The following is a 21,240-nucleotide window of genomic DNA, read 5'->3' as shown; positions in this document are numbered from 1 at the left end:
GGCCGACCTTATAGGAAAGGGAGGAAACAATGTGTATATCATATAGGAGCTCTAACACGGCGGACTATCCAAAGGGGGACACGGGTGGATAAATAATTTTTTAACACCTGCTCGCTCCCAGGGGGACTAGATACCGTGACCCCTGCCTGCTCTGATACCATGTTAGAGAATATAGATGAAGAAAACCAGAACCGACAATGGAAGAAGAAGAGAGAAAGAGAAGAAGATGAGGAAGAGGAGAGAATTGTTAAACTTATCAGTCTCCCTCATAATGCTTGTATTTATAATCTCAAATTAGAATAGAAAGGGGCACTCTTAATCAGATTAGGAATTCGTAATCATGATAGGATTCCAAGTTACAATAGGAAAAGAACTAGAACTAACAACTCAAACTGAAACTGAGACTAACAACTCACAGTAGAATTAGGACTTGACATAATTAGAAACTAGGACTCCAACTAGGACTAGGAAAATAGAAGATACACATATCAACCAAATCACTGTTCACGTGAACAGTGTCACATGAACAGTACTTCAACAATTTCTAATATGAGAAATTTCATCTGCTAGTACTCTCATGTTAAAGTATTGGTTTGGCGGTTCCATCAATAGAGGAGTTCCGGAAAAATGATCTAACTTCAAAGAAGGCAAAGCTTGGTAGTTAGTGGCCAGGTCTTTTGTTGATGAAATTGAATCACCTTTATTTGAATACGGGATATTAGTTAGTGTAGAAAACCTAGGACCTGTAACCAGTAACTTGAGAGAAGAGAAAAAAGAGAGAATGAGAGAATAATAACTTGCTGTTTTCATTAATAGGAAAGCCCATCTATTTATAATAGAGGGGAAATTACAAATATAAAGGGGAACTCCTAATCAGATTAGGAATTCCCAATCATGATAGGATTCCAAGTTACAATAGGAAAAGAACTAGAACTAACAACTCAAACTGAAACTAAGACTAACAACTCACAGTAGAATTAGGACTTGACATAATTAGAAACTAGGACTCCAACTAGGATTAGGAAAATAGAAGATACACATATCAATCAAATCACTGTTCACGTGAACAGTGTCACATGAACAACACTTCAACACTCCCCCTCAAGCTGGATTATACAAATAAGTAAAGAAAGAAGATCCAGCTTGAACAAAAAGGAAAAAAAAAAAAAACTCCATAATAATGCAAACACTCCCCCTCAAGTTGGCGCATACAAGGTATTAATGCCCAACTTGAACAAAATGAGAAGAAACTAAGTTGCAGCAGAATCCAGCTTGACAGATGAATGTAGCTCCCAAATAAACCTTCAAGAACTTGAAATAATTGATCTTCAAAATCTGGACAAGATCAGCAAACCGGGACTAGAATTTCTTCCAAAAAAAGGCAGCTTTTAACTATCTTTAATAGCTAACCAGTGATGAATCTCAGATTGTCGTAATGACATAAAATCTTGAAGTTAAATAACTAGAGCAGCAAGTAGCGGAAACGAGCTGAATTAGGCAGCGGAAAAACACTGTATCAACCCAATTGAAAGTCCTCAAATAGGCAACAACCAAATATCTTCAATACTCTTCAATACTTCAATCTCCCCCTTACGGCAAACTCAACCCAATAACAATGATACCCAATAGCAATGGTGGAAAACACTGATCTTCTATGTTTTGCACCAATGTTCCTGCAAGTTCTGCGTTCTGCAATGTCTGCAGGTGTACTGTACATAATCCCCCCCTCACGTGTAGTACACATGGACATAACAGAGATGATGTAAGAGATAGGGCAAAAACATAATATTCCAGATTTTTCCAAGAGGTGCTAAGGGTAATGGAAAAAGAAGAAATGGCAAATTAGAAAATACCATAAACTTCCAAAGGGGTTATGGGTATATGCCAAAGGGATGTTTTGGGATATGAATTAGAATTATTGAAAGGGAACGGTGTTGGAAAAAAGGATGACATGACTGTAATTTGGTGGAAATCCACTTTTAAATACAATCCAAGCAAAGGGTAAACTGGTAATAAACCAGAATTTTCAAGGGTCAATTGGGTAGTCAAATAGGGGAATGTATTAAAAGGTAATGGCAGTTCCGTAAATAACCAGAATTTTGCATGGGCCTTTTTGGTAAACAAAAAAGCAATGGGATGTAATAAGTAAAATAATGGCTATGGAGAGTGGCAATCTTGTAAATAACCAGAATTGTCAAGGGGCTCTTGGGTAGATAATTTAAATGAAATCTACTTACAAATACCACCCAAGGCAAAAGGGTAATGTTGGAATGAGCAGTAAAATAAGGACAAAGGTAGATAAGAAAAGATGATAAGGGCATAAAAGGGAACTTAAAGAATAAAATAAAACGCTAGGAATAAAGTAGAGTAACCAAAAAGGAAACCCACTTTGAGATATTGGATGTCTTCCTCACGCAACCAGCCAAAAACAATATAACGCTGTCTTCAACAGTTCAACCTCACGATGGGAGAAAGAACCAACCACAAGAGGAAAACGAGCCACAGAGGAAAACGAGAACCAGCAGCCAACTGATTCTTCGATCAGAAACAGCAGCAGCTCATGGAGAAAATTAATGTAATCTCCAAAAACTCAGATGAGAAAGCAGGGAAAGGAGGAGGCGGAACAAAAGCTGCAACTTCAACCTGCAACTCCAATCTGGCGGTAGGGGAACAGCAACGATAAATATTTGACTCCGTGGAAGAACAGCTTCAATCAAACCAGCAGCAACAAAATACTAGCAAAGAATCGATACCACCAGAAATCAATAGCCAACATCAGAGAACAAGAGCCCATCCAACAACTAAGCCAAGCAACACTCAGCAAGACGAAAACCAGAAAATCAGAGATCTTCCTCACGATAAGCAAAGAGAAACTGAGCAAAAATAGGGCAGGTCCTGAACTCCAACCCCTCGATCACCGTCAAAAAAGGGACCAGGTTCTTCATTAATCGATCAACAAATCAGTATTTGATCTGCAACTCATCTGAAGAGCAGAAATCAGATTCGAAATCTGATGTAGAGTTTTCATAATCGAATAAATGAATTGAGTACATGAAACCCTAGTTCTTCTTTTTCTATGAACTAGGGTTTTCTTCTTCAAACCAGAAATTAAAATCGACTCTCAAAACAGCAATCTTGGAGAGAATCAGTCACTGGTTGCCTAGCTCTGATACCATGTAGAAAACCTAGGACCTGTAACCAGTAACTTGAGAGAATAGAAAAAAGAGAGAATGAGAGAATAATAACTTGCTGTTTTCATTAATAGGAAAGCCCATCTATTTATAATAGAGGGGAAATTACAAATATAAAGGGGAACTCCTAATCAGATTAGAAATTCCTAATCATGATAGGATTCCAAGTTACAATAGGAAAAGAACTAGAACTAACAACTTAAATTGAAATTAAGACTAACAACTCACAGTAGAATTAGGACTTGACATAATTAGAAACTAGGACTCCAACTAGGATTAGGAAAATAGAAGATACACATATCAATCAAATCACTGTTCACTTGAACAGTGTCACATGAACAGCACTTCAACAGTTAGACACCTAAATGGGGAAAGCTTTATGACTGCCTCCCTGCTGTTAATTGGATTTCACATATAAGGATATTAATGACATGAATCAATCAGCTTTGGAGGGAGTAGGGGTCTATTTATTATGATAATTGTTACATCTAAATAGGGAAAAAGCTTTATGACTGGCTCCCTGCTGTTGATTGGATTTCACATATAAGGATACTAATGGCATGAATCAATCAACTTTGGAGGGTTTAGGGGTCTATTTTGTAGAATGATGATAATTGTTTGTGCAATGTTCTTTTCTATGGCCTATTCTTTTGCAATTTAGTAGTGCTTTTCCTCGCAGTTGAAAAATATTTATCTAAAAAACAAAAGGACACTTGAAACTTGATGACTTGATGGAAATAGAGCAGAAAAAGTATATTAAATGGAATGCAGAGATTTTGGAATCTGATTTTTACAGTTGAGAGTTTGCTCACAGAAGGTAAATACTTGAATCATGCTTCAATTGAGACACAATAAATGGCTTCATTCTTCTCACATCCACCTTAATAATAACCTTTTTTGTCATCTTCTTCTTAGCTTTCCTTCTCTTTGTAGCCGTTTTCCATTTATTAGGGCTTTCTTGGGGTGCCTTGGACAAGTCTAGAAGACAACTCTGAAGTTTCATGGATCTAGTTTCATGCCACTTTCAAGAGTAGGGGTAGTCCCTTATTTAAGTGTGTAGTTCTAGATGGCAATCTTAGGTATTGAAGAGGAGAGTAACTGTAAGTTGTACCAGGCACTGTTTCAAATTTCAGTCAATATTTAGGTGATTTAGTAGAAAATATTTTAAATTTATCTGGTGGTCTAAATGGGAACCATTTCAGAGATTTTAGTCAAAATAAACTGAAGGCATATAAAAAAAAAAATAGCGTCTGCCAAAATCCCTGGAATTGGTTTTGGACGTGACCAAAATTGGGATCAAATTAGAAGTTTGATTTCTTGTGTTAAGACAAATTTCATTCCATTCAAGGGCTTATTTTTTTGTTTCTCTCATCTCAATGCAGAGATTATTTCTCTGATATTGATATGCTATTCTTCGCGAGTCTCGAGGAAGATTCTAAAGCTATTATAGAAAAGATTTTCTTGTTGACACCCCTTAAGGTGTCAATTAATTTGTAACCTTACTTTTTTGTATTATTTAATTTTGGTATAACATTCAATTTTTTCCAATGAGGGTAATAATGTCTTCATATGCATACCCAAAAAATGTGCGTGACAATACTCCTTTTGATGACGTGAACCATGAGTCAGAGAGAGGGAATAAAATAATGGAATAACTTGTTGTATTGATAGGTAAGCCCCTGTATTTATAATAGAGGGGAAATTACAAATAGTCTAAGCTAGGCGATGTGGGACTAAAACCCACACAGCCGACATAAGCTAAGTACACTTAATAACATAAAAATACCCCAAAAGGACCAGAATACCCCCACGGTATTCTGGAGTACATATATTCTAACACTTCCCCTCAAGCTGGATTATACAAATATTAAAGAAGGAAGATCTAGCTTGGACTAAAGAAAAAAACTCTATAACAATGCTAACACTCCCCCTCAAGTTGGCGCATACAAGGTACAAATGCCCAACTTGAATAAAATGAGAAAAGATAAGTTGTAGCAGAATCTAGCTTCAAGATGAACACAGCTCCCAAATAAACCTTCAAGAACTTGTAAAATTAGATCTTCAAAACTTGGGCAGACTTGATCAATAAACTTTCACCAATCTTCAGCGGCTGTTTAGTGATGAATCTTAGACTGATAATCTTGAAGATAAGTGACTAGGGTAGCGAGCAGATGTATCAGGCAGCAGTAAAGAGCAAGGAGCGGAAAAAAACAACCCAACTGTAGAACCTCATATAGGCAAGCAATAACCAAACATCTTCAAAATTTTAAGACCAACCTCCCCCTTGCGGCAAACTCAACCCAATAACAAAGTAGATACCCATTAGCAATGGTGAAACCTCTGACCTTCTATGTTTTGCACCAAGTGTTCTTGCAAGTTCTGCTTTCTGCAATGGCTGCAGGTATACTGTATATAATCCCCCCCTCACGTGTAATACACATGGACATAACAGGGATGATGGAAGATATAGGGAAAAACATAATATTCCAAAATTTTCCAAGAGCTGCCAAGGGTAATGGGAAAAGAAGAAATGGCATTGAAGAGAATACCATTAACTTCCAAGGTGGTTATGGGTTATGCCAAAGTTATGGTTTGGGAGGTGGTGAAGAAAAAAGCAGTGGGATAATGAAGTACGGAGTAATTAATGCAACATATAAATCTCCAACCATCTTCAAACGATCAAACAAACATTTTTTATAGAAACTCCTGCAGGGGAGAAACTCCTAACTCCAATATTCAAATCTGACAAGTATACAGATCTGATTTGAAGTAAGGAAAGGCTCCATTCTTCAAGGCTTGATCAATCTTCAAACAAAGAGGAACAAGTGTGCAAAAAACCCCAATGTATAAACTCCCACATGCTTAAAAGAACAAACGAAGATATCTGGACAGCAATGGATTGTAGAAGCTTCAACAAAAATTGGATCAGATCTGAATTAGTAACAATGCTAGGATTCAAGCTCCAAGGTGTGCCAGATATGAACCAGAAAAGCTTCATATAACTGAATAGGTTCATAGTTGTAACCAAGAACCGTGGAACACACTGTTGTAGTCCCAAATAAACTAATCTCCAGGATAGCAGATTCGAGTCTTCAAGAATGAAAGAAATTCGATCTCCAATAGTAGGAAACTCAGTCACAATAATAGGGCAGCAGTATACCACATAAAGGCATCAGTAACATATGAACCAGTCATGCTTACAGAAGCCAAACAATAATACCAGCCATGTAGGTAGTAAAGCTCAAACTAACTAGCAAATGTAAGATAAATAACCAGACAGATCCATAGGTAGTTGAAGCAGCCAGCCATATAGGAACAAGTAAGAAAAATAGGTTGATAATTGGAAACCGAGCCATAAGAATGAACCTGAATTTTTCCAAAAAGAACTAATGAATGATGCTGAAATAGGGGCTGAATACTCCTCTGATGTTTATAAAACTCTCCTAAAAAAATCAGCAATAGTGGACTGCCCTAACCCTTAGATCGATTATAGTCAGGGTTTTGTAAAAAACCCTGAAAGGGAAGATCGATTGTAGGGAAGGGGGCTTCAACAAAGTGATGATGACTTGTCAAAGGTGATGTCTTCTGGTAATAGATGCTGACCACCACTGCTGGAATAGATCTCCAGTTCGATTAACCAATCTCCTTGGTAATTGAGACTTGATCTTTTTTTTTTTTTTTTTGGAAGAATGAAAATTTAAATTACGAAGAAAGAAGATGGAATGTACAAGCCCAAGGGCCAACAAAACAGCAGCTAATGACTAGCAGGGACACAAAATGGAGATAGGACGACCCCAGGAGACAACAATGAGCCTGTTCCTTGGGGTATCTTTAACACTACCAGGGGGAAGGGTGCCTACTTTAGATGAAACATCAAATAAGATGGCCTTCCAAATCCTATCGAAAGAGCGGGAGTTGGATGTCCATCTTCTAAGATTGCGTTCCATCCAAATGTGAGAAATAGTAGCGCAAAAGGCAAGCTTGCCCACAATGTCACACATTGAGTTCCTTCCAAAAGTCATATCTATCCAGATCCATTCCCTAGAGAGGAGAAAGGGGAAATGGTCTTCTTCGAGCCGGCCAGCAATGATTGAGACTAGATCTTCACGTTTGAGAAACACCAAAAAATTGCAGAAAAATAGGGTAGCAGCTATCATGTGCAATAGACCTTCTTCAAGCCAGGAATAATTGAAGTAGAATGTCTTTGATGGTAGAAAGTAGAAACACCTCCAAAAAACTCCAATAGCAGCAATCAACTCTAACCCTAAAATTGATATTTGTCAGGGTTTTGAAAAAACCCTGAAAAGAAGGATCGATTGGGGTTAGGGGTCTTCAAACACTTGGAAAGAAGCTGAAACTGTGGTCGAGTGATCCTTGTAGGTGGAGTAAGCATCCCTCCAAAAGGCAGCAAAAACTGAAACCTGTAACCCTAATGTCGATTTGAGTCAGGGTTTTAACAGGTAACCAAAAATAGCAGGTTGAGAAGGTTTTGCTGTAGGTATAAATCCAGCCATCAGATAGTGGCCAAACTGAGGTCGATTAAGGCTGGTAGTAGTAGGAAATTATCCCTGAAAAATTAGCTGCATCTGACAAGGGAAGCCCCAAAATCGATTGGAGTCAGGGCTTTGAAAAAAACCCTGACAAGGTGAGATCGATTTGGGGATTGTGGCTGGAAAACTTAATAAAAGATGGAGAGAAAGAAAAAAGGGAAGTTAGGTTTTGGAATAGGGCTGGAAGAGGCTACATAGGGTGCTCCAAAATTGGAGGATCAGTTTTCATTAGGTGATAGAGATCTGATCTCCAAAGAAAAGGGGAACTCCAAATCGCAGATGTGGCTCCAGCAGGGTTCATAAAAAAATAGAAAGGAAGGGGGGGGGGGGGGCAGCAACTAAGTCATCGATATTCTCAGTTTACCTCATTAGTGCTGCCCCTTTATAGGCTGAGAAGAAGAAGAACAGGAGAAGGAGAAAACGAGAAAGGGAGAAGAAGAGAGAGATCGATGGAGGAGAAGTAGGGAGAAATAGGGTTTTTTTCTTCTCTTTAACCTAGATCAGACCAGCTCTGATACCATGTTGGTTGAACCGTGGGTCAGAGAGAGGGAATAAAATAATGGAATGGCTTGTTGTATTGATAGGTAAGCCCCTCTATAATAGAGGGGAAATTACAAATAGTCTAAGCTAGGCGATGTGGGACTAAAACCCACATAGCCGACATAAGCTAAGTGCACTTAATAACATAAAAATATCCCAAAAGGACCAGAATACCCCCACGGTATTCTGGAGTACATATATTCTAACACTCCCCCTCAAGCTGGATTATACAAATATTAAAGAAGGAAGATCTAGCTTGGACTAAAAAAAAAAACTCCATAACAATGCTAACAAATATGTCACTTTCAACTTATTTTTGAAAGCCTTTTATACTCTTATCTTAAAAACCTTTTGAGCGTAAGACAGGACAATTATAAGAAGGTGTCAAGTTCTAAATGCACCTATATCTCATGCTTGGCTCCACTAAACCCAGCAAGCATATTGGGTTTGTGCCTGTATGATGCACATAAATGGGCTGAGAGCTTCTAGTAAGCTGAGCCCACCGCTGCATGTATCAGACTTAAGAACTTAATCGCCTCAGGTTTCTACTCAAATGTACGCTCATTGCCATGTTTGTTCTTCTTCTGAGGTAATTAATATTCACTGTAGCAATCTACTAATAGATCATGTGATCCTATTTTTGAAACTTTTCGATCGCATCCTATTTTTGAACTATCTGAGTAGTTTTTTTTTAATGGCCTTGACATCAACTTCCCAAATACGAAGTTCAATTTCGTACTAGTTGTATGGAAAAATAACTGAGGAGAGTTCACAGAGTATATATATATATATATATTGTAATTTGTACCTCCTAAAACTGTTCATTATGTCATATTTCATGCTTCCCTTCCAAATGAATGAATTATTGCAAGAGTTCCAATGATTGTGTACTGAAACATTGCAACTTAGAGATATCATGTTTGGGAACTGTGGTTGACTGGTTGTTCCCCCTGATTTTTGAAATCCTCTCTCTGTCTTATTATCCCATTGTTATCCCAGTTTATGAGCCATTTGATGTTGGACAGGATCATTTGCTTATATTAATAGATTACGGATCTCTAATTTGCTCACACGTTTACTAGGATGGAGATGGAAGCAGATTACATTGGGCTATTAGTGATGGCTTCTGCTGGATATGACCCCCGGGTAGCACCCAAAGTTTATGAGAAATTGGGTAAGGTCGGAGGTGAGTCAGCTTTGAGTAATTATCTCTCCACTCATCCCTCTGGAAAGAAGAGAGCAGAGTTGCTAAGCCAGGCCAAAGTCATGGAAGAAGCACTTACCATATATAGGGAAGTAAGAGCAGGCCGTGGGGTTGAAGGTTTTCTATGAAAAGTTGATTTCCATCTGGAAGATCAGCACAATTTCTAACCAGGGTCAATGTCAGAGATGAAGCTTAATCATATGCAGGGAGATGAGCAGGCTATGATACAAAACACTACCTGAAAGAGTCAAAACTGTATTTCTGATTCTGATTGCCTGCATAATGGCATTTATGCAACCTTTGAATGCTTTCTGGTAGGCTCAACACATCTGTTTGTGTGTACCATGTATTTTACCTTGGCATTCATTTCCAACCAAATTTTCTATGACTAGTTTGTTTTGCCTCTGGGAATCTTCATTAGCCTTTGTTTTCAGTTTGTGTTTGTCAATCATCAGCATCTTCTTCTGTTCTTTCTGATGGGGGAAAAAAAAGTCTTCTAGGTCATTTGGAAGATGTAAACAGAGAGTTGCTGAAATGACAAACCAAAATAAATGCTAGAGGAATAGTCATGTTTTTTGTGTTTTTCATTTTTTTATTGTTTGTTCTTTTTTTGGGGAGGTGGGTGGATATATTGAAGAAAAAAAATGGGAGCTGAACACGGGTCTTGCTTGGCCTTTCTCTTTGGTAAACAGATACCACCGCTGGGAAGATCCAATTGTAATTTGAGGAACTTCTTTGAGTTGTATACATGGTATTTATGAAGAATTCCGCTAACTCATTCTAATGGACATGGTATTTTTGTAGATTTCTAAAATGTTGAATTGCATTTTCTCTCTTGAAACATACCTGTAGTAATGCTATCTGCATCTCTTCCCAATAAAATTATCAATGTTGTAACCTATTGTACGAAGGTCAAGCAGGTCTATTTTACAAATACTGTTGCTGAGTACTGAAGAAGGTGATTCAACCGGGGTTATTGAACCTATGCAAAGACTGTTTAATTGGGATATTATCTATTGGTTTGAAAGGATGGATTGACGTTACTGGTGGAGTTTAGACCCCCTAAAAGTGGATTGATTATTGTGTTTCCCATGCACCATCTACTAGAGGAAGCAGATTGATTATATTTTGATAAAATAATTTCTCATTTTTACATTATTACAAGGCAAAAGCTGCTTTAGTCGGGCTGATCTAATAAGCTTCTGGGTGGCCCATCAATTTTAGCCACATGGCGGGATGATGTAATTTTGTCTGTTGGATAGATAGATTTAAGGTTGGATTAGCCACATATCACATTTTTCAGATGTCCATGTATGCCCTTGCACCCTCTTATAGTCATTAAAATTTTCAAATCTTTATTTTGTCATTTGGCAAACTCTGTTTAGGTTGAAACTTAACACATAGGCTAAGGATCTTAAGGTCTATCTGTTCACAAAATTTGGGATCTTGAGGTCTATCCGTCTGATCTGCCCCCACAGCACAAACTTGAGCCATTCTGACAAGCTTATTAGGACAGCTCATCCTAAGTATCTTGTCCATTACTGCAATTTCCTTTTGCTTTTTTAGTTCTTGAAGAATATTTTCTGTTGAAACTTAAAACAAATGGAACCTAAATTAATAATTGGGTCCCTTAGAAATGGACTCTTTACAAACCTAATTTAGCACCCTATTTCTCAAATAAATAAATAAATAAATAAAATCTATCATTACAGGTAGTGTTTATATTGTTGAACATGTCAACTTCATCATGTGGCCATCTGCTGATCCCTGTGTGAGAATAATGTCAAATAAATAAATAAATAAATAAAATCTATCATTACAGGTAGTGTTTATATTGTTGAACATGTCAACTTCATCATGTGGCCATCTGCTGATCCCTGTGTGAGAATAATGTCTTGAAACTTGTCTGAAGACTGTTGAAGAAACAAGTGGAACAGTCCAGTATATGGTGGGCTACATTTTAAATTTACTGAAGATTAGAAGTCACATTTACACTATGGAACCACCTCAGGATTTCTTGTTTGCTCCCAGACACATGAAAACCCTGCTTGCTCTATGTTGGAACAGAAACTCATTTTGACATGTAACATGATCAGGTGAAGTAAGCTTGCTGCCATACTACATTTTGTATGCCAATCTTTTGATTGAAGTAATGTTCACTACAATGTCAGTCATATCAGGCATTTTATTTTTTGGCGGGGGCTGAATCATTATGGGCACACAGAATTTGCCACCTTTGAACCATAGTTATACAACTAATTTCCATCCATTTCTCAGAGTACCTGATTTGCTTGATGGTTAGAGTGCTTGGACCAAGTTCTCAGAGCTAAAAATTGATGCTTGCAAGCACCAACTAATTTAATGCTGGCAGTTTTGAGTGATAAGATTGAATGTCTACCCACAAAGCATTTTGGGATGTCTTTGAAAGCTAGAGATATAAAGCTTCTCTGAAATCGGAGCTAGCGATTGAGTACTTTGATATCACTTGGACCATTTAGGATGATGGGGTTGCAGTTATGAGTGAGGGAGTATGAATCCCAGGCCTTGATACACATCCTTTTTGGTTCCTGTAAGCCTCGATAGCCTGCAAGTGAAGTCTCTCATGTGGAGCACTTTGGCTGGTCTTCAATGCCTTAGAAGAACCAGAGTGGGTGAACAAAGAAAGGACTTTCATGCTTAGTAATGGATATAAACTCTGTTTTGAACAGTTAGGTAGTATGGGAACTTGGAGATGATGCCTTAGGAAATGCTACCTGCTTTGGAGGAAATTCAATCATTTCTCCAAACTTGATTTCCTCACCCCGAGGAAAGTCTAGATTCTTCACTGTCTTGGCTTTCTTACGTTTCTTCTTTCTTTCTTCCTAGTACCTTCATGAATTTAACCTTTAGTCAACAGATCAGGATGATTAACATGTACTCCAGGCATACACCGATACTTTGAAACCAGTCTTCGAAAGAAATGTGATTCAGATACTGCCTTCTCTCAGATATTTGAGTCTCGGACAATAATAGTATCCAAAGATAGGGAGAGGATTGGGCATGTCGTCAGCTTTTGATAAGCTAGTGGCATATGCCAATCACAGGCTGGACACAAGAGGGTAAGGGGGTCTTTTCCAAAGATGGAGGAGAGAGTATGACTCTTTTATCACATGACCCACCCTAAATATTACTGCATGGAAAGTAGTGAAGAAAATTTTTTTTACCATGAATGGTGAAGTATAGTACTTACAAACGAAGCTTGGGAAGGTTTTATTCGCTAAGTCAATCTCTTAAGACTCTAACAACTAACAAGATAACTAAGCATTAAGCAGAGAACCTCTTCAAAGAAATTTTGTTTGGTTCTATTGATGGAAAACAAGTTTAACTGTACTAGCTATGAGAAAGCAAAGCAGTCTTCAAAGAGGGGAGTGTGAGGATTGATGTTGTATAATTAAATGGGATGAACAAGAACATGGTTTCAGGTATCCGTATTGGGTTGATCGTATCGGCTGATTTGTATCTATATTGGCCTTGATCGATATTGATACTTGATCGATGGTATACGGTTAAAAAATCCTAGGTATCAATATTTTGAGGGGCAAAATGGTTCGATCCGACCCGACATCGATGCCTAAGTCCATTCTCAAGAGACTCGGATCTTCCATCAAATAATATGCTTTTGAAGAGATTTTAGATTTGAGATTTGCTATTTCTAGTATCTTCCTATGACCACAGAACAAGTGCAAGTGGATCCCAACTTTTCAGAAATCTTATCCAGAGAGATGATTAGAGAGTAAACAGCTCCTGATATCGCTTTCTTTCCAACACATAGCGAAAATAATTGAAATGTCTTCAAATACGATAGAGATGATTTTTGGATCATCTACACTAATCAGTTTCAAGTGGAGGAGGTTATGTCGGTGACACCAATGGAATGGTATCCTCATATACTAGCCATGTTTCTGAAGGGTTCAAACCTATAAAGCTTTCATTTTCAAGTTAAATGATAGAAAACTGATAAGGGAAAAGACGACGTATCTTGAATGATAATGTTTTGTAATAATATGAATTTGGTGAAGGGGCCTTCTCAGTTTTTTTTAATGACCTCTACTATTAATGCTTCATTTGTCTTTTTTCCCATCTTCCACATCTTTTCTTTCTGATTTATGTAGGGGATCTCAGTTCTTTCCCTCAAGACTCCATTATTAAAGCCTCATTGGCATTTTCTTCCAGCCTTTACATCTACCATTTTCATCCTTCAAAGATTCCACTTGTAAAATGGCCCATGCAATAGAATGGAATGTTTTGGCCTGGAAGTAGTAAAAGTAGGAGTGGAAGAAGTTGCTTCCTTCTTTCTTGAGACCTAAACATGGGACAAGTGGACAACTCTATTACCATAGCAATGCAAGTGACAACTCACCTAAATGGAAATTGGATTTCTAAGTTGGGCTGCATGCACCAACAATGGCACATGGAAGGCACATGGAAGTATTGTCCATGTCATTATCAAGTCATAGGTGAAATTAATTTAGCAAGTGAGCTGGAGAAGTTGCAGTCTATTTGTTCACATTGAGTTCCATCGATCCATGGTTTAAGATCTCAGATCCCAAGTTTCCGAAACGAAACTCGTATGTAATACTGTATCAATTAGGTTTCAACATATTTCGACAATATTTTGAAAATTTAGATAATTTCAATAAAAAAAAAAACCAAATTTGGACCAATTTGAATCAATTTCAACCAACCCAATTTCGATGGTTTCGACCATTTTTGACCAACCCATGAAATGTCTGAGTTTTGCCCCAAAAAAGCAAGTTCCAACTAAAACCTGAAAAATCTCGATTTCCTAGCTAATCAAACCGGCCTCGGCACCGAGTCCGTCAACCTAGGTTCCATCGCTTGGCAGAAGTAGAATTAGATACCCATGTATGTAACTTGCTCACATATTAAAGTTTATGATCTTCGATCATTTTAAACTACAAACGAAAATCCAGAACAATTCTGTCGTGTTTTAATTATTGTTCATACTGTGCCAGCGGACAGATTTTGGACCCCGCCATTCATTGTAAGCTTCCCACAGGGACGAACCAGTCAATCAGTTGTAACAGATTTTAGGAAGAAGTCGCATCTTTATCATTTTCATTGCCTCCCTGGAGGTCCCCAACCCCAAGAGTTTCATAATGCATTTGTCAATTTCTTCCTATATCTAAGCAAGGAATCAAAGATATAATAGCCACGGTGCAGCTACTTGGTTCCTCATCTCGCCTTCCCACTTTAGCCATCATGGAGCTTATGGGTTTCTTCTCCAACCCCACATCCTTCATGGTTGCAACATTGGCTGTGATGCTTGTTATTCTCACTTTCAACATCTTTGCAGCAAAGAAGAAGCGATACCACCCAGTTGCAGGCACCATCTTTAACCAGCTACTGAACTTCAGTAGGTTGCATGACTACATGACTGAGCTTGCTGCCAAGTATGGTACTTACAGGTTGCTCAGCCCTTTCCGGAGCGAGGTCTATACAGCAGACCCTGCAAATGTTGAATACATCCTCAAAACAAACTTCCCAAATTATGGAAAGGTACGACTGATAACCGTAAATTTTTCCTCTTAATAGTTCGAACCGGTAGGTGGAGGGACCCCAGGTGTATAAGGAGGTTGTAGACGGCTTGGGTTTCCTCCAGCCGTGGCCGGAGCTGGAGGATCCAGCCTAGCAAAAACAGGGGGGTTGGTCATTTCCCATGGGCACCTGTGAAACCCCTGTGAAATAACCTAGACACCCCTTGTTTTGCTGGGTTGGATCCTCCAGCTCTCGCAACAGTTGGAGGAGAGCCAAATTGGTTGTAGGCTAGTTAGTAACTATAATGGGACTAAATTTTCAATACTCTTCCACACGTGTGAGAATACATATTGTGGATACAGTGAAAACCCGCTCTAATATCATGTAAAATTTCCATCCTAAAAATTTGAATTATAAATTGTTGTAGGGATGGCATAACTACAACATTTTGAGTGATCTCCTTGGTGATGGGATCTTCACTGTCGATGGCGAGAAGTGGCGACATCAAAGAAAGGTGTCAAGTTACGAGTTCTCAGCAAAGGTATTGAGGGACTTCAGCAGCATAGTCTTCAGAAGGAATGCAGTAAAACTTGCACAAATACTGTCTGAGGCTGCAACCTCTAATGAAACCTTTGATATTCAAGTGAGTACTGGCTAATATGTCTGCTAAACAGATCATTAAAAAAGTTTGTTTAGATTCTCTGCAAGAAGGAATTAACTCCATAATTCATGAACAGGATCTATTCATGAAGTCTACCTTGGACTCAATTTTCAAAGTGGGATTTGGTGTAGAACTGGACAGCATGGGAGGATCAACTGAGGGGACCAAGTTTGCCAATGCATTTGATGATTCAAGTGCACTGACCATATGGCGTTATGTTGATATTCTATGGCCGATCAAGAAGTTTCTGAATATTGGATCAGAAGCTGCATTAAGGAAAAATATTAAAGTGATTGACAGCTTCATGTATAAATTAATCAGCAAAAGGATTGAACAGAATAAGAACTCACCTGGTGATGCTTCAGTAAGTTTATAAACTTAATTAGCTGTCTATGTTGAGAGGGCGGGCCTTAATGCAACGGTGAAGGTTGTTCCATTGTGACCAAGTGGTCACACGTTCTAGTCTGGAAACAGCACATCTGCGAAAGCAGGGGTAAGGCTGGTGCATTATGACCCTCCCCAGACCCTGCAGTGGTGGGAGCCTTGTGCACTGGGTATGCCCTTTTTTCTTTAGCTGTCTACGTTGCTGATCAAATTACATCTGTAATACATCTAATATTGTGGTCTCATGGGCACATGACAGTTAAAGAAAGACGACATCTTGTCAAGATTCCTTGAATTGAATGAGACGGATCCAAAGTACTTGAGAGATATCGTCCTTAATTTCTTAGTTGCTGGCAGAGACACAACAGCAACCACCCTTTCCTGGTTCCTTTACATGCTCTGCAAGCATCCTCACATACAGGAAAAAATTGCAAAAGAAGTGAAAGAAGCGACAAGTATGAAAGAAAATACATCGTTTGATGATTTCGCAGCAAGTCTGACTGAGGAAAACCTTGACAAGATGCAATATCTTTATGCAACACTAACGGAAACTCTTAGACTCTATCCTGCAGTTGCAGTGGTAAGTAAACTTATTTTGTCACCAAATCATATAGAATGAACCTATACACTGGATCTGTTCTTATACCAACACATCATGGTGTATCAGGATGCAAAAATTTGTTTTTCGGATGATACATTACCAGATGGATACAATGTTAAAAAAGGAGACATGGTTACCTATCAGCCTTATGTCATGGGAAGAATGAAATTCATATGGGGTGAAGATGCAGAGGAGTTCCGACCAGAAAGATGGTTCAATGAAGATGGAGTTTTCCGACAAGAAAGTCCTTCAAAGTTTACAGCTTTCCAGGTGAGCAAAGTATACTTTATACATTCTGAATTGCTTTGTTTCATCCTTCTCGAGCCCATTACCTCTTGCTCTGATACCATGTTACAATCACTTATCCTAAAAAGCTCGAGTTGTTAAGTTAAGGGCAACAACAATGTATATCAACAGTTGAAGTCAAAATTGCTCGTCCATGCCTCTTTCCCTCCTCCCTAACTTATGTGTAGTTGAAGAGGCAAGCCACAGACCAGGCACAACCACTTTACCATGAAAAGAGAAGGAATAATACAAATCAACTCCAATTCGGCTCTCCTCCAGCTGTGGCGGGAGCTGGAAGATCCAGCCCTGCCAAAACAGGGGTGTTTTGATCATTTCACAGGCTTTGGCAGGGCTGTTTTGATCATTTCACAGGCGGGCCTGAGAAATGACCAAACCCCCCTGTTTTGGCTGGGCTGGATCCTCCAGTTCCTACCACGGCTGGAGGAGAGCCAAATCCACTCAACCCAGCCTTATCCCAGCTAAATGGGGTCGGCTACATAGATCCTTACCCTCGCATCAGCTCTATTCAAAGTCATACTTGTTACAAGGCCTAAGCTATGCATGTCGTTCCTCACCACTTCTCCCAGAATCATTTTTTTTCCAATGGTTTTCATTAATTTTTGCTTTGGAGAACTTATTTGTTGGTGAACAGGCTGGCCCACGAATTTGTCTGGGAAAGGAATTTGCATATCGGCAGATGAGGATCTTTTCAGCCCTAATATTAGGCCGCTTTGTGTTCAAGTTGAGTGATGAAAAGAAACCTGTCCACTACAGGACTATGCTCAATCTTCACATTGATGGAGGACTCTATCTCCGAGCCTTCCACAGACTGGGCCACAACAATCTACCAAATGCTTAAAATGTGCTTCCTTCATGTCTGCTGTAATTTCGTTTGTAGTACAACTATACAACAGCTGCCTGTGCAAAACTATAATCAAATATAGGGAACATTATAATCATGGTGAGTGATGTAATTGTTTAAGGTTCCAGCATGATGTAGCATGGGCTCTTAAGAGTGAAAGTTGAATCTGTATCCATATCTATGGAAATCCATTTGTTTAATGACTTTTTTTTTTCTCACTGAGAAATCCCTGAAACTCACGAAGTATACTTAGGAACAAGTTATAAGAACCTTTTAAAGCAATAGCATAGTCTCTCATCTTTTCTGTAATGAAAATTATTTTGTAGCGCCCACGTTCTCTGTCTGGGAGCGCATGTGCCCAGACACATTGGGTGGGACATGGGCAGGGTTTGGGTCATCCAGGTGGCAGGCTGGTCATGTCGCCCACCCCCATGTGTCTGGGCTCACTATGTGCCCCCAGTGCAGAGAACTTTACCCTATTTTGTATTACTGATCCAATAAATTAACTAGTGGTATGGTGATCTGGGTTCCACCCTTAATGCCAAACATCTCACTTCTGGGAAGTTTGATTCTCAAGTCTATTCAAAACAAAAAAGCTGGGCATATTATTGTCACAAACCGAAAAGGATTCAGTTTATCTTCACCTAAGGTGAAGAAAATCTAGCAATTGGGGGTGTCATTATTCCCTCTAGGTCTGAAATGCACTTGGCAGAAAATGCAAAAAAATAGGGCCATCTGGGCTAGCTTTCAAAGACCTTTCTAAGAGTCTTCTTGGCATTTTAGCCACTATAAGAAACAAAAAAAAGTGGGGGAAGGGGCAAACCGGTTTGGATCACTTACCCATACATGTACACTGCACATAGGGTCTTGAATTTTGGGGAGCTGCCAGCATACCTGGCTTGAAAGATTATATTCCACATATCCTTAGCCATTGTCGCTCCTATTATTCTTGGAAATATTGTGTCAGCTACCGCCTGTTGGGGATGTAAAGTGCCTTGGCATCCTTCTGCATATTCTCCTTTATTTTTTCCTGTTGTGTCGTGGACGGAGTGGAGGTAGCCTCTAGAGTAGAAACACCAGTATTGACAATGCCCCATAAGTCTTGGGACAAAAAATGCATTGATCATAGAATACTCTGAACACATCTTTCCATTTCATCCATCATTTTTTAATTCCTTGTGCAATATCATCATTTATTTCTTCTTCTTTATTTATGATTGAACCTAAATTTTCACTTTGCGTTATTTTCCTATCATCAATTTTCACCACCATACTTCCAGTTTTATTGTTCCTAAAGTTACACACCACTTACATTGTTTTTGTTCTACTTATCTAAGAACTTTTTGATTCCCGGGTTGATCTCGGTAACTCTAACCTCACAGTTGTCCCTATTTTTGTATCATCTACTAAGACAACATCACCAACAAAAACACATGCTCTAAGAGATCTGATCTTGAGTGGATTCGGATAGTAGGTATGGATAGGAGTAGCCCCATAAATACTTGTCTCGCTTATTAAGTTGGGTGGGATGTAAATGGATCAAATTCGAATCATACATAATACTATCCGTATATGCATTTGATTAGCTTTTGAATGGATTCAGATATTTTCTGAACCAATTTTTTGAATACGAGTCCCCCTAAATGGATATGAACACAAATTGAATATGGATTTTTGACTAAAAACCTATTGGAGAGTGGAGGGTGGAGCCGTGAGTCTTGACAGAGCAACGTTACAGTCTCAATGTTTATGTTGAGTGGCGGAGAATTGGAGAAAGAAAAGTCGAGAAGATGAGAAGGAGAAGAGTTTAATCCACTACCCCATTAAGGTTGATGTTGAAGTGTCATATATAAAATTACATAGATGTCCTCATGATTTTTTTTTTCATTTAACTTATTGTTTAATTACTTGTAATACCTATGAATTTGATAAGAATATTTTAGTATTATATGTTAGATTTCTTGTGGGCTTAATTAATTATACCCTATCTATTGCTATGGGTCCATGGATACAAACCTGGTTTGGGATCACTTTAAGGTTAATGGGGGTATTTGAGTCCTTTCGATTGTAGAGGTGGTTAAGGATTAGAGTTTTGTATTACAAATACACGATTAGGGTTCTTGCAGTTTTTTAGTCTCATTCTCTATTCTTCTCATCAAGAATTTGATAGGTACTAGTGGCAGAAGAAGATTCTGGAAGATCCAAACCAAAGGATTTGTTTGTCTTTGTCATAAGGAAGCTATACGAGGTCTTCTCCAATATATCTAGGTGCAAGGTATGCTCTAATCTTGTTATATTCATTGTTTCATCGTGTTCTAGGATTCCGTGTGGTATTCTTTATAGGGTTCTGTCAAACCCAAAGAGATTTATTCTAACATTATAAAATATAGGGTTATTTCCAAATGCCCCCCTGAAAATGGCCAAACTTACAGTTGCCCCCTTGAACTTTCACTAATTCCACGTGCACCCCTGCTTTCCAAACTAAGTACCACTATAGTCCCTCCCGTTAGACAGAGACGTTATGTTCTAACGTCTGACATTTTTTGTATATGGTTAGACCATTCTGCCCTTGATAGAGTGGAATGACAAAAATGCCCTTACTTAAAAAGAAAAAAAAAATCCTGCAACCCATCTTCCCCAAATCAATTGGGGAAGATGAGTTGCAGGTATCCTCCAACCCATTTGCAATCATCCCTGCAAACCCCTTTGATTGAACCCATTTGCAATCATCCCTTGAAACCATATGTGCCCCACATTTATGCCTCTTCCAGACTCCGGAGGCGGCTCGGGAGAAATCTAGGGTTTTAAACCTCCCCATCACGGAGATCTGAAATCGTTCAGATTTTGATAGAACCTTTGAAACCCAGATTGGATCATATGCTCCAAAACAACAGGAATTGGGACCGGGCATAGCGAATTCGATTTTAATCGGCTTATTTTTCTATCCGATTATGATTTGTATATATCCATGAGGTGAACCCAAAGTGGTAAACATCCGCTTGTTTGGTGGCTTGTCGACTTTGGAGCTGCAGAGATTCTCGATTTATCGTAGATGAAGGCAAACATAATCCAATGTTAAGTGGTGTACAAGACATCGTAAATACTTGTTAATTTGTCATACGAGATTGCGTGGCTTTGGTTTACAAGATAAAGCTAGGGTTTAAAAGAATGAAATTGGATTTGGATTGACCCTCTCCCATTCCGATCCATCGACTTCATTTTGAATTGATCGGCTTATCGAATCAGAATTTTGAACATGAGTCAATCAAAATACAACGTGATGCACCCTGTGTTCCCATTTCCAAAGCCGAGTTAAAATTGCCCACAAGATTTCACATCGAATTCATACTTGTTAGCTGGGAGTCAAAAACCTCACTTACGGCCACAAGCTATCATGTGTCATTCATTATTTTTCATGCTGGAA

At 38.7% G+C, this 21,240-nt stretch overlaps 2 protein-coding genes and 1 long non-coding RNA gene across 4 annotated transcripts in view; 2 read left to right on the top strand and 1 right to left on the bottom strand.

The window, feature by feature from the left end:
• The window catches only part of LOC122643632, a 33,099-nt gene extending 23,226 nt beyond the window's left edge, over positions 1-9,873 (top strand). The window contains exon 3 of the mRNA XM_043837239.1: positions 9,364-9,873. Coding sequence (XP_043693174.1) covers positions 9,364-9,613 — 250 coding nt within the window. The 3' untranslated portion in view covers positions 9,614-9,873. The remainder of the gene's footprint in view (positions 1-9,363) is intronic.
• Positions 9,874-14,629: 4,756 nt separating this feature from the next.
• Positions 14,630-18,016, top strand: LOC122641382 (cytochrome P450 704C1-like). 2 transcript variants are annotated; one of them, XM_043834594.1, is made up of 6 exons: positions 14,630-15,044; positions 15,451-15,666; positions 15,761-16,051; positions 16,328-16,648; positions 16,736-16,939; positions 17,607-18,016. In XM_043834594.1, exons 1-6 carry the CDS (start codon positions 14,748-14,750, stop codon positions 17,811-17,813), a joined length of 1,536 nt encoding a protein of 511 aa, XP_043690529.1. In that variant the 5' UTR covers positions 14,630-14,747; the 3' UTR covers positions 17,814-18,016. The 2 variants fall into 2 exon arrangements, with proteins under 2 accessions (XP_043690529.1, XP_043690535.1); XM_043834600.1 differs by having other exon boundaries at positions 14,631-15,044; positions 15,761-16,048.
• On the bottom strand, positions 15,955-16,380 carry LOC122641395. Its single transcript, XR_006329897.1, has 2 exons — positions 16,267-16,380; positions 15,955-16,074 (listed from the first exon to the last, which is right to left on the bottom strand). It is a non-coding gene; the product is annotated as an uncharacterized LOC122641395 (long non-coding RNA).
• Positions 18,017-21,240: the final 3,224 nt, after the last annotated feature.

Source organism: Telopea speciosissima, chromosome 1, assembly GCF_018873765.1.
Source record: "Telopea speciosissima isolate NSW1024214 ecotype Mountain lineage chromosome 1, Tspe_v1, whole genome shotgun sequence".
Lineage (NCBI taxonomy): Eukaryota > Viridiplantae > Streptophyta > Magnoliopsida > Proteales > Proteaceae > Telopea > Telopea speciosissima.
Note: the sequence above shows the minus strand (reverse complement) of the source record. Positions and strands in the feature narration are given on the sequence as shown.